Source organism: Microtus ochrogaster, linkage group LG7_11 (assembly GCF_000317375.1).
Source record: "Microtus ochrogaster isolate Prairie Vole_2 linkage group LG7_11, MicOch1.0, whole genome shotgun sequence".
Lineage (NCBI taxonomy): Eukaryota > Metazoa > Chordata > Mammalia > Rodentia > Cricetidae > Microtus > Microtus ochrogaster.
The window spans coordinates 4,768,167-4,780,184 of NC_022032.1; the positions used below are offsets into that span (position 1 = coordinate 4,768,167).

The 12,018-nt window shown below is 45.2% G+C and overlaps 1 protein-coding gene and 1 non-coding gene across 3 annotated transcripts in view; one reads left to right on the plus strand and one right to left on the minus strand.

Annotated features, from left to right (window-relative positions):
- Positions 1–1,453: 1,453 nt before the first annotated feature.
- Positions 1,454–1,584, minus strand: LOC113457828. Its single transcript, XR_003378312.1, has one exon. It is a non-coding gene; the product is annotated as a small nucleolar RNA SNORA3/SNORA45 family (small nucleolar RNA).
- Positions 1,585–7,359: 5,775 nt separating this feature from the next.
- The window catches only part of Chrnb3 (cholinergic receptor nicotinic beta 3 subunit), a 19,750-nt gene continuing 15,091 nt past the window's right edge, over positions 7,360–12,018 (plus strand). For both annotated transcript variants that reach the window (XM_005362486.1, XM_005362487.1), the window contains exon 1: positions 7,360–7,408. In XM_005362486.1, the coding sequence (XP_005362543.1) occupies positions 7,360–7,408 (49 nt within the window). The remainder of the gene's footprint in view (positions 7,409–12,018) is intronic.

Sequence of the window (12,018 nt, forward strand, 5' to 3'; positions counted from 1 at the left end):
GGGGGGAGGGGCGGTATCCAGGAGAGCACAGGAAGCCTGGCGCAGGAGCTGAAGGTGCCTGGGCTCCCTTACAGGGGACCCTGAGGCCTGCCCGGTAGGCAGGCACTCACTGCTCTCCCCAGTTACATTTTTTAAGATTCCTTTTTTTTTAAATGTATACAATGTTTTGCCTGCATGTATGCTTGCTGGCCAGAAGAGGGCTCCAGATCTCCATCCAGAAGAGGGCTCCAGAACTAATTGCGAATGGCTGTGAGCCATCATGTTGTTTCTGGGAATTGAACTCAGGGCTGAGCATTTTGCAGTCTAACAATGGGGAGGGGGAGGGGGGATGGAGAACGAAGCTGCGTGAGGTAGATGAGCTGAGCAGCCTCGTGGAATCTCAAAACCCACAGTGCATTCATGTTTTAGCTTGAGCGCTTCTCTTCTGTCTCTCTGCACGAATGTCAGTGGACATGATGTGTAGTGTGACTGTGAGAAATTCCTGGACAGGGCACAGACCTGGGCACAGCAGGACAGTGAGTCCTGTTGTTGTAACACAGCCGTAGAGAATTCTCACCCTCGAAACGAGCTTAGAGCCCATGGCGCTGTGGATTGTGGCTGTGGCTGTAGATTAGGATGGCCAGGACCACAAATGATTTAAATATCCAGTTTCCGAGTCTCGTACTCGGAATTATCAATTAAATCGATAAATGTTTTGGTGCCCGATCCAGATGTTCTGTTGACTTTACTTTAAAATGTAGTTTTCTTATATGTATTAAAAGTCCAATACTGACACAGAGATACGTTTCTCGGAAATTCAAAATATATACCAGACAAATTTTATTAATTTTTTAAGTGGCACAATTTCCAAGGGATATAAAGCATTTAGAAACTCTGACCAGCAACAATAGGCAGTGATTTGACCAATCAAATGTTGAATTCACATGCAAACCAGGCAAATGATTATGAATAATTTTATTTAATATTTAGGAAAAAATACATTTGTTCAATAAGTTAAAATATCAGTGTATCCTTATGATCTCTAACTCTTCCAGTAAAGACAAAAAAATTACAAATCCATTTATGTGTGGTAAGAGATTCTGACATTAAGTATAGTTGTCTATAGGAAATAGAAAATCATGAAAACTTATTAACCATTTGCAAATGACCACTTACTGCTAATTCTCATGATCCCTAGATAAGAAAAGCAATTATCTACTCCTAATAACACCTGAGATTATACTTTATAATATCACTAATCAGAGTATTTTGACTAATGATAATTTACAGGAAATTCATTCACCTTTTCAATGTTTTATTATAAAGCTAATTAATTAAGTGACATTAAACAATTTTAAGCTCCATTATTCTGACATTTCTAGATGTATTATTCATGATGCTACTTAAGATAAAAAGAAAATGATATTCTGAGTGATGGTGGCACATTCCTATTTTTTTTTTCTTTTCAGGTAGGATATGTTTCTGATCTGGGCACTAACATGGACTCTGAAGACCCCTACTAGTGAATCAAGACCAGCAGATTCTCTTCGAGAACTCTAGCACACCAGGACAACCACCATGTCGGGATATGACTCTAGTCTCAGCACTCGGGAGGCAGAGGCAGGTGGATCTCTGCGAGTTTGAGGCCAGTCTGGTCTACAAAGAGAGTTCCAGGACTGCCAGGGCTACACACAGAAACCCTGTCTTAAAAAGAATATGATATGTTACGGCTTTTACTTAAGATTTATTTTTGTATCTGAGTGTTTTCATGTAGTGGTGTGTGTGTGTGTGTGTGTGTGTGTGTGTGTGTGTGTGTGTGTGTACCATATGCATGCAGTGCCTATAGAGGCCAGAAGAGGGCACCAGATAATCTGGACTGCTGCCAGACATGGTTATGAACTTCTGCAACTTTGGAACTTAACTGAATGTTTTTGTACTGCATGGTGCTCAGAGAGGTCAGGAGAGGGCATTGGATCCACTGGAACTGGAATTATGGATGGCTGTGAGCAGTATCATTTAAAGCTCCTGAGAGACCCTCCCAAGCAGCTGGGATTGACTATTCATCTAACCCATCCCGAGGAATAGGACATCTGAAGCCACAACAGTTATTTGTACAAAATTACTGTTATTAAATGGCAGAAGTCAAGGTTTCTGATTCTTGTTCCAGTGCCTTTCAAGCATCCCTGCCTGTAACCAGTTCTGCTAGCTATATTACTAGCCAACCACCACATACATACATCATTGTTCCTAACCATCTCTGCCTGCCCACGTTAATCCGTGTACCCAACCTCATAGTTAATCTAACTACCCCTCCATCCTACTAATCAAGGCAACCTACCACGGTTACCCAGCCAATCTAACTGGATCCGGCAACATGCCTTCATTACCTGGAACCGCCCCTGCCAGCCATTCCAACCAGAGAAACCCACCACGGTTACCTATCACCTCCTCCTAGAGTTCTGCTCATCACCTCCCTATAATACTAACCTAAGTCCCAGTCAAGCCACCTTTGCGTTTCTAGTGTGCACCCGCAGTGTTAAAATCCAGAGCATTTACCTAGCTTGCTCCTGCCTCTCCTCCCTGCACTGCCCCCTCCCCCCTAAATTCCCAGCTTTCCTCGTCGAGTGCATTGTTTCCATCTGGTTCCTATTTCTTGCCCAGGGATCCCCTTTTATACTGTCCAGCTTTGGCCTCAGTGGTTGACTTCAGTAATTTTCCTCAAGCTTCTGGTAGCACATCCGTTTGGATCCCTTGGCCAGTGGGCACCTTCGCAATGTACCTAGTCTGTACTACTACGTGTACTATACCGTACTACGCTTGTATTGAAGAGCGGGCACTACAGGACCATTCGCAAGCCGGGCAAGGGCCTGGAGATTTAAACACACAAAGACACCCAGACAGAGACACGGGTCATCCTTGAAACAAGAATGCCCCCTTTATTGTGTACCAGAGCCACTTAAGTATGGATCCTTAACTGATAGCCACGCCCCAGCCAAACCCACCAGAAATCACTCCCCTGCCCTCAGGAACTCCTGAGGGTCTCGTGCTCAGAGCAGCTGCAAACACTGGAACACAAGTTGTTTTGTTCAGAGCAGCTGCAAGCATAACACGTTTTTTACAGGAAATTCAGGGTCTGGGTCCACAGCCCCCAACATCGCAGTTAGGTGTCTAGTCCTTTGGTCTCAGACAAGGCTTCCTTTCCTACTTCAGACCTTACTAAGCTGACTCATAGTGTCCCGACTGTCACCTCGACAGGAAGAAGTGCAATGGATGACAGGTTGGTGACAGCAGTAGAGGAACACGCACCTTCCCACGGGAGGAATGAAGCATTAGAGAGGAAAAAAGGAGGTGGTGCTGGGTGGGTGTCAGCGCAGGCGCTGAGAACCAAGACACGTCTTGCTCTACCAGCCAGGCAGTTCCCGGACCTCTTCCAAGGTCACACGGGTCTTCTATTCCAATGACGTTCACTTCAGAGCCTTTTGTAGCTCGCACAACCTCAAGGCCCCTCCCTGACCCTCTTTGCGGGACATTAGTGTGGTTTGGTTCCACTTTCACTGTTTGTACCTGGTCCCTGTGGTGGTTTAACTTGGAAGCAGATGTCACTCAGTGGACGGTAGCTTGAAACAGGGCCTCTCTTCAGAACCTGATGGTTCAGGTTCAATTGTACCGCGTCACTGTCTGGAGGAAAGATCTTTGTTTCTCACAAGCTTTGAGCTGACTGGACAGTTGGAGCAGGTCTGGTAAACGCTACCATATACGATCAATGTGAAGGGCATCCATGCAAGTCACTTGGCGGTGCTCACACAGTCCCTGAGGCCTGGGTGTGAGCTCCGCTCAGTCACAGCATTAGCAAATCCACCTGAGTGTCCACCGTGCGGGCTGTAACTGCTCTAGGTCTCCTCCTTGGGAGCTGCCGGTAGAATGGTGGAGCGGCTGAATGATGCGCACTGCCTGCTTGTGCAGAGTTTGGAGCGTAGGTAGAATCTATTATTTTTATTAAGATGCAAGGAAAATTAATATCTAAACAAATAAGCACACGCCCCTTGAAAAGGAGCCTGTCTGCGCGGACCTGCAGTGTGAGCGACCATCCACCAGAGGGCTCTCAAGTCCCACACCCAACCTTCACTGGCCCTATCCATAAGGAACAGTTAATGGAAAGACTCAATAAGGGCTCTGCACTGTGGCCAGGCCTAAGAAGTAAGGCATGAAAACTGTCTTTTCGCCCGCTCCACATGCCTTTAATTACAGCACTCAGGAGGCAGGGACAGGCAAATTTTTGTGAGTTTGAGAGCACCCTGATCTATGGAGCAAGTTCCAGGACAGCCAGGGGCTACATAGTGAGACTCTGACGAAACCTCCTTTTTTCAGTTCTGACTGTTCACAGGAGATACTATGTCGGGAGAGACATGTTCTCCACCCAGGAGGAAGGACGGCTCTTTCTCCATTCCTACTTTGAGCTGTAACTCAGATGTGTAGAACGCAGAGGCAAACTGAGAATTTGCGACCGGCTCAAATTGTAACTGAATGAATTATCTATATTTTGTATGATTCCCCCCGCCCCATTTTAATATAGGCGAATGCTTGGATTCAGGGATGGTCCTTATGACCCAGAGCTCTGGAAGCAGTGCAAAGGTTCGAGTGCTGGGCTGCAGGGGAGTCAGTTCTGACTCTGATGTTGCAGCCACTTACTGTGTGGCTCTATAACGGCTTACTGTCCCAGGCTTTGGTTTTGTTGCTTGGAGAAAGACGGTGGTGGGGTGCTTAGCTGTCACATGCAAGCTTTACACAGCAAACATATAGTTCCTTCAGGCTCTCTTTTCCTACTCTAAGATCCCGGCTCTCCGTCCTTCCTAATAGCTCCTTTTCTAGACCGCCAGTCTCTTGACCTCTCTGGGTAAAGGTTTTCTTAAGCCATATCCCATTACTCCAAGCAAAATATGGGTACGGGCCAGATGGAGGCCAAGCTGCTCAACGCTAGTCTTAGGGACTGTGCAATGCACTTCCTGCAACCAAGGACGTTCACTAAATGCAGGGCTCGAGAAGATATAGTTGGTGTAACTTGGTAAAACGTTGCGGAAAGAGGGCCCGTGAGCTGGTTCCGTGGGCAAAGGCACTTGTCACCAAACCTGACATCCTGAGTTTGGGACTCGTGTGGTGGAAGGAGGGAACTGACTCCCACAGGTTGTCCCTGGCCTCTGTACACATGCCGTAGCTTGTAGGTGTGTGTGAGTGTGCACACGCTAATAGATACAGTGTAGTCATTTTAATGAATGATGGTTTAAAGAAAACCATACAGCAGAAAAGCATGTTTAGTATCTATTTATGTAAATCTGGTCACCAATTAAGCTATTACCTCTGGTTAGCATGGGTCAAGCATATCATCCCTTTGAGACTGTCGTCTGCAGTGGACGACAAAGCCGTGCGGTTGGGTTTGGCTCAGTGACCACCTGATACTTTCATTTATGTAGTTCTCTGAGACGCATCTTCCATGCCTTCAAGGCAGTGGTTCCCAACCTTCCTAATGCTGTGACCCTTTAATACAGTTCCTCATGCTGTGGTGACCCCCAAACCAAAAAAAAAAATTATTTCCGTTGCTATTTCATAAGTGTGATTTTGTTACTGTTATGAATCATAATGTAAATACTGTGTTTTCTGATGGTCATTGGGAGGGTTGAGACCCACAAGTTGAGAATTCATCAGTCCTTGGACGGTAGCCTGCAACATGGCCTCTCTTCAGAACCTCATGGTCCAGGTCCAGTTGTACTGCATCACTCTCTGGAGGAGAGGACCCAGGGTTCGTGTTTCTTTCAAACTCTGAACTGACTGGACAGTTAGGGTAGGTCTGGGAAATGCACAGGACTCTATCAAGATCATAAAGCTTCCTGCCTCAAGGAGGGCTGCCGTGCGCCCTTCCACCCAGGCATGCTAGAAGTGGTTCAGTTTTTCAAGTGTGTCAGAGCTATGGATCCAATCACTAGAGACCTCCTAGGCTGATGTGCTTTTGCCGGCCAATGCCTCGTTTACACTCACTCATTTAGTCCTGGACCTACCCAGTTATGCTTGGGAACCACCCACAACCCTACTGGATAACTTCCTTTTTTTCTTTTTGACAGCATCAAGGTTTGTAGTATAAATTAGCCGTTAAGTTCAAGAATATAAGCTAGCTAATTATTTGGTTGCGTGTGGACTTGTGTGTGCAAGCGTGTTCATGTGTGCTAGAAGAGAGGGGCCAGAACCTTGATGGTGGGTGGACGAGGAAGGCTGATTACAAGAGTTCTTATTAGCTGACGGACACCACTGCTCTCACAGTCTTAAACCGACTCAGCATGACCTGCTTTCCTCGTGGACACGGTGCCTGTTTTATCTCACCCCTCTCATCACGGCTGGACTTTTACGGAGGCAGTCCAGGAGAGTCCAGAGCATGACAAGAGCTCCTTCCAGCATCAGACAACATGGACCTACAGAGTTCTGCCCTTGACTGCAGGGCACTCTCCAACGATGACGATGGAGAACTCCTGGTTATTTCTGCTTGGTTGGCCACTTGTAGCATTTCCTTGGCCGCTGTGCATTGGTCCTGCAGAGCAGTGAGAAAAACGTGCACATTTAGGTAATTTTTCTTTTCTTTCTGGCCACCTTATGCATGTGGCTCCAACTTTACACTTGCTCATTGAACAAATTTATACCCGCTAGAGCTCTGCCCCACGTGTGCGTGTATATAGAGGAAAAGTAAGCTGTTTGATTCACCACAAAGGAGGTGGAACAGGAAGAATTGTTTCAGATTCCCGAGAGAAGCAGAGAGATGACACGCTCACCAACCAGCTCATCTCTTGCAGCCAGGAGGAGGGGGACCAGCAGGTTCAAGGTAGACTAAAGAGTCTGATATCAGGATGCACAAGTCCCATTGGATATGGAAGGGGTCCGGGCATCATCTCATTTGTGAGCTCCTGGTGCAAACTGAAAAGCCCTAGTGAGCAATGCCTCACTGGTCTCCACGACAGAGACCACGAGAGGCAGGCATTCCCATGGCACAGATTGACAAACACAAGAAAACACCACAGGAATAATCCCAACTTGTCTAGCCTCATCCTTCCCTCTCATCCCATCTCCCTCTGTAAGAGAGTGAAATAACAAGTCAGGAGTTAGGACCCAGAGATGTTTTAGCCTCACAAGACCTGACAGCTCACTGGGCATCAGTGAAGTGCACTTTAAGAAACCCACACCGAAGGGAGATGACTGTTTTCATGTCAGGCAGCTGGTCACGATCCCCTTAGGTTCCGTCTGGACTTTGGGCCACTTGCATCTTTTTTTCCAACCCTGCTCCTTTCCAGGGGAAATGCTGTGTGGTTGAAAGGAAGAAATCACCTCTTTTAATCAGACATCATGGCAGGTTTCTTCCTGGTCCTTTTGGTTCTCAGTCTCACTCTCTCAGGTAAGACTACCTTTAAGTAAGTGCAGCTGGAGGTTGTTCAGAGGAGGGGAAGCAACAGTGTGGGACCCAACATTACTGTCGGAGCAGACACTGAGCCCTTCAGGGTAACCTTTTAAAGTGTGGCTCAGACAGATAACTCCGCGAGATCTCTATAAACAGACTGCTAAAGAAGCCAGAGCTCTGAGGGTGTTTTAAGACTTGTTCATTGACGGCACGCTGCTCTTTGAAATCTCCCTTGACATAAAAGAGGGAAAATTCTACAGAGTGTGTTCAATGCTATTCCCAGGACTGTTAACGTGTTCGGTGGAAATTTGCCAGGTGGACATTACTATGTCACGTCTACTAACAATCGCCGAGTCTCTGTGCAGACATTTAATTTCGTATGACATAGCCCACAGACCTGTTAATAATTTAATGAAGTTTTGTAAACTAAGGGGCTTAATATGTTTCAATACTCTAATAAAAATGCCTGTGAATATCTGTGCTATATGACCTAATGGAAAGAGGGATTGCTGATGAGAAAAGGGAATTAATAGGAGGTGAAAATAAAAATATAATGGGAGGGGGGCAGGCGATGAGGCTCTTCTGAACACTTAAGGGATAGTGGCCAGTTTTCTGGAACTTGGAGTCTTTTAACTGTTATACAACTTAGAAACAAAAAGTTTTGTCATGAAGCTAAGAGCAAGGTTTTGACAAGTGGTATTCCATTAATAATTTTTCCTTATTTCTCGGTAATATTTTTTTTTGCCCTATTGGATTATTGCAAGTGTCAGATTGAGAACTGAAGATCCAGAACTAAACCCTAGACTTACAAACGTCAAAGGCTGAGAGATCCACATGAGCACTATCATCTTCCCTTTCAGAAATCGCCCTCCACCATGCCTGCCCTCAGAGGCAAGCAGCGTAATGTCTAAGTGTAGAGAAACACCAAGCAGACTTCCAAATGGCATCAGATCTGTCCTCTCAAGAGTCTTAAGTATAGCCTTCTAATAATAAAAATGATAATCAACTTTTGGGTACTTAGCATATGATTAATGTTCATATATCTGACTTTTTTGGCCTTAATTTATTAGGATATTCCTTTTACTATGAAAGAATGGGTTCTTATAATGCGCTTCCCAAGGGAACCATCTCGGCGGTTAGCAAAGATAATTAGCATAAACTCTCTAGGTTCAGCTATGCTTCATCCTCTGCGTACAGTAAATATTGCTTTAGAAAATTGGAATTGGAAGAGAACCTGGTGCTTTTAACCCAGTGTGGAGGCTGCAAGAGTGTGGGCACGTAGTCTGTGAGTAAATGTTTCTTGTAGATCAAAAACATAATCAATCTAATGACCTGAAATCAATCTCACTCTGAAACCTCGGGAACCGGTGGGATCTGCTTAGATTTTTGGTCAGACTCCCCCTTCCCCCGCTCCCTTCCTCAAGTTCTTTAATCTTACAGCTCACTGTAAAACTATTTAATTTCACAAATTTATTTTTCAGATGACACTGGGTATGCTTTCATTTTTTTATATTTCTAAATTTGGTAAATAAGAACAAATGCATAGTACTGTGTGAGATCTCTCAGGTTGATTTTTCACGTTTGAGGGCTGGTGCGTGTTCCTAAAGAGAAGGGACGCTGGCTTATTGGCCTTCCCAGCACTCTTCCTGCAGGATGATGTCTGGTTACTCATTCAATAAATATTTATTACGTATCTACTGTACCCTGGGAATACTTCCAGGATGTGTGGATACATGAGAGAATAGAGCAAAGTCATTCTAATAAGCTTCCATGCTTGGAATGATCTATTAAATATTTACTGTTTGGTTTTACTCTGAGTACCAGGTCCACATGTTGGCAGGAGTGGCTACCATTTCTGTGGCATAGTAATGGAAAAAAAAAAAAAAAACCAAGCCCAAATACAGCAAAAGATGTCAAAAGCATCGTATTTCTCAATCATAATTGTTGAAATTATTCAATTACTTAAAATATTTCAATAATTTCTTTGCTCTCATAGTTGAAGATCAACAAAGATGCTATCTTTAGCAAAATCATAAAGAACCATGGGAAGCTTTGTTTGTTTTCTTATCAGCTATTTATTTCCTGGAATGAGTGAGCTTGTCAAATCCTCCTAAAGGGAAATTTAGTATGGGGATGGGAAGAGAACAGGGGCCCTGGCAGTCTGAGTCCAGGAAAATTGGTCATGAATAAAGAGCCCAGAAGATAAAGTCTTAGTCTGAAGCCGGCATTGGGCATCAGTTGAGGGCGGTGCCCAAGGATTGGCATACTAAGCATTCTCTTTTATGTTTCCCGAACAAAACCAAAAGACTTATTTATTAGTGGGTCACACCTTGGGGCCGCTGCATGGATGTCAAGATTCTGTAGGCATTGGAGGAGCCATAATAGTTGTCTATCCCGTGCTATCTTCCACATGCTTTGCCTAAGAGGAAGACTGAATCAGGACCAGATATCAAGCCTCTAACTCTGGATCCGGTACCCACTGGTGTTCAGTATGGATCTGCTGGATTATTGTTTTAGTGATGGGGATCTTGGCAAGAGTTTTGGTATTTTGAGCCAAGTGGAGTACCACTCTCAGAATGCACTTCAAGCTCCAAGTTCCCTGTGCAGAAACAGCAGCAGGTGTAGAAACCCCCATCTCTGCCTCTCAACATGTGTTCTCTGGCTCTGTTTGTTCCTTCCTCTTCTGGTCCTCTACCTGAGAATTTACCTGTCTGGCTGCAAAGAAAATACTTTGCCAAGAAAGATCAGAGCATCTAAGTGGGGGGATGGGTAACAGGAGAAGACGTGGGAGACTAGGGATCGAGAAAGCTGCATCAGGTGGATGATGTTTACGCCTGTTGCATTCAGTGTCCATGGGATGGTTCAAAGTAAGTAGATAAGGGCTAAATTTGGAGCAAGAACACTCCTTTCCTGTAAAATCTTCCATGTCTCCCTCCAAAGAGAACGATTGAAGAGTGTGATACCCCCTCTAAAGAAGCCCTGGGCAAAGAGATGAAGCCCAAAGGTCAGACATCAGCTAGACAGGAGGGAACTGTTGAGTCATTTATGAAACACCAGCATGGGGTGCCCTCCTGAGATCAAACACATATTATTTGTGCCTTAGTTTTAGAATTTCACACTCTTCTAAGCACTAGGCTGCACCAGACAGAAGGATGATGTTTAGCTTTCTGTACCTGTAGAAAAATACACGTAGCAGGCAACTGGTGAGGGTAAATATTTTACCTTGTAGTTAGATTTTCTGGTCTGATCTTCTTTAGGGATTGTGGTGAGGCAGCAGATTGTTGCAGGAGGGTAGAGTTGGGGGAAAAACTTCTCACATCATGAACCAGAGCACAAAGGAAGAGGGTTCCAGAATCCCACAATTCCCTCAAGTGCACCTTTCAATACCATGAGGACCTCCTCCACTTTCTACTTCTTAAAGATTCCAGTACATCTCAATAGACACTACCCAACACATGGGCCTGGGAGCCGCTGAACATCTAGTAAACAGTAAAGCACACTGGGCACTGAAGGTGTCACTAACATCATCAAAAATAGCAATGCTAGTAACTCATGCGCCTAGAATTAAGCTGCCGAGACTGTTTCTGTGAAGAAGCAAGGGGAGGAGATAAATCACGCCCCCTCCACCACCCCCAGATAACCGCAGGCAGGTGGAACCATCTGACCTATCAGCCTGAAGACCACAAGCTGCTATTTTCTCCCAGCTTAGCACTAAGCACATCCCTCCCTGAAATCTTGATAACATGTAATTTTCTGTGTCCTGGAGCAGCGGGCTAGGGCCACTGCCTTGTCTGCCGTGGAACATGACCATTTGTGAATTCACTCATCACGCACCATCAAATATTTAACAAGGCTGCGGTTTCAAAGAACCAAACATGCCCGGCGTCATTCCATATTTTATTTTAAAAGGACAAATGATTAACTTGTGTGGGCTCATCCTCTGTTCCTGCTGTAGCAACTAAAGCATTTACATTTTGTTTATTTATTTTTATTTGGTGAATTTTGCTTTGGTCGAAACAGACTTGCCCCCGTCGGCTCCAGCTGCCATAATACAATGCATCCTACAAGTTGGCGACTTAAGCAGCAGGCATCTCTCCCAGTCTTGAGGCGGAAGTACATCATCAGGGTGGAGAGCTCCTGGTGAGAGGTCCCTTCTTGGAGGGCCGATCATTTCTTCTGGGTCCTCACATAGCCCCCTCCCCTCTTCCTCCTTTTCATAGGCTGCATCTTCAAACATCCTCACCTTGGGGTTGGGTCTTCCACGCATGATTTGAGGTGAAACTAGGAGGATAGAGGGTGAGGAAACTATAACCAGGGAATATTATAATAGAAAAGTCTATCTTCAATGAAAGAAAAAAATAAATAAAACCAGATGAGGATTGAGTCTTTCTTGCTCAAGTCTCCAGATGGTTTCTCTCAAGCGTAACAGAAAACACCAGTCTTTACCTAGGCCATCTGCCCTCTGACTCTTTCCTAAGGACCAATTCCACCCACCTGCCCCCATCCCTAATTTACTTCTGTTCCATGGACCAGCATGCTCTTTCCAAAACATTCCAGGACTCTTCACCTCTAGAAAGCTCTTCTCCTCTGCCCTCCTCTCCCTTCCC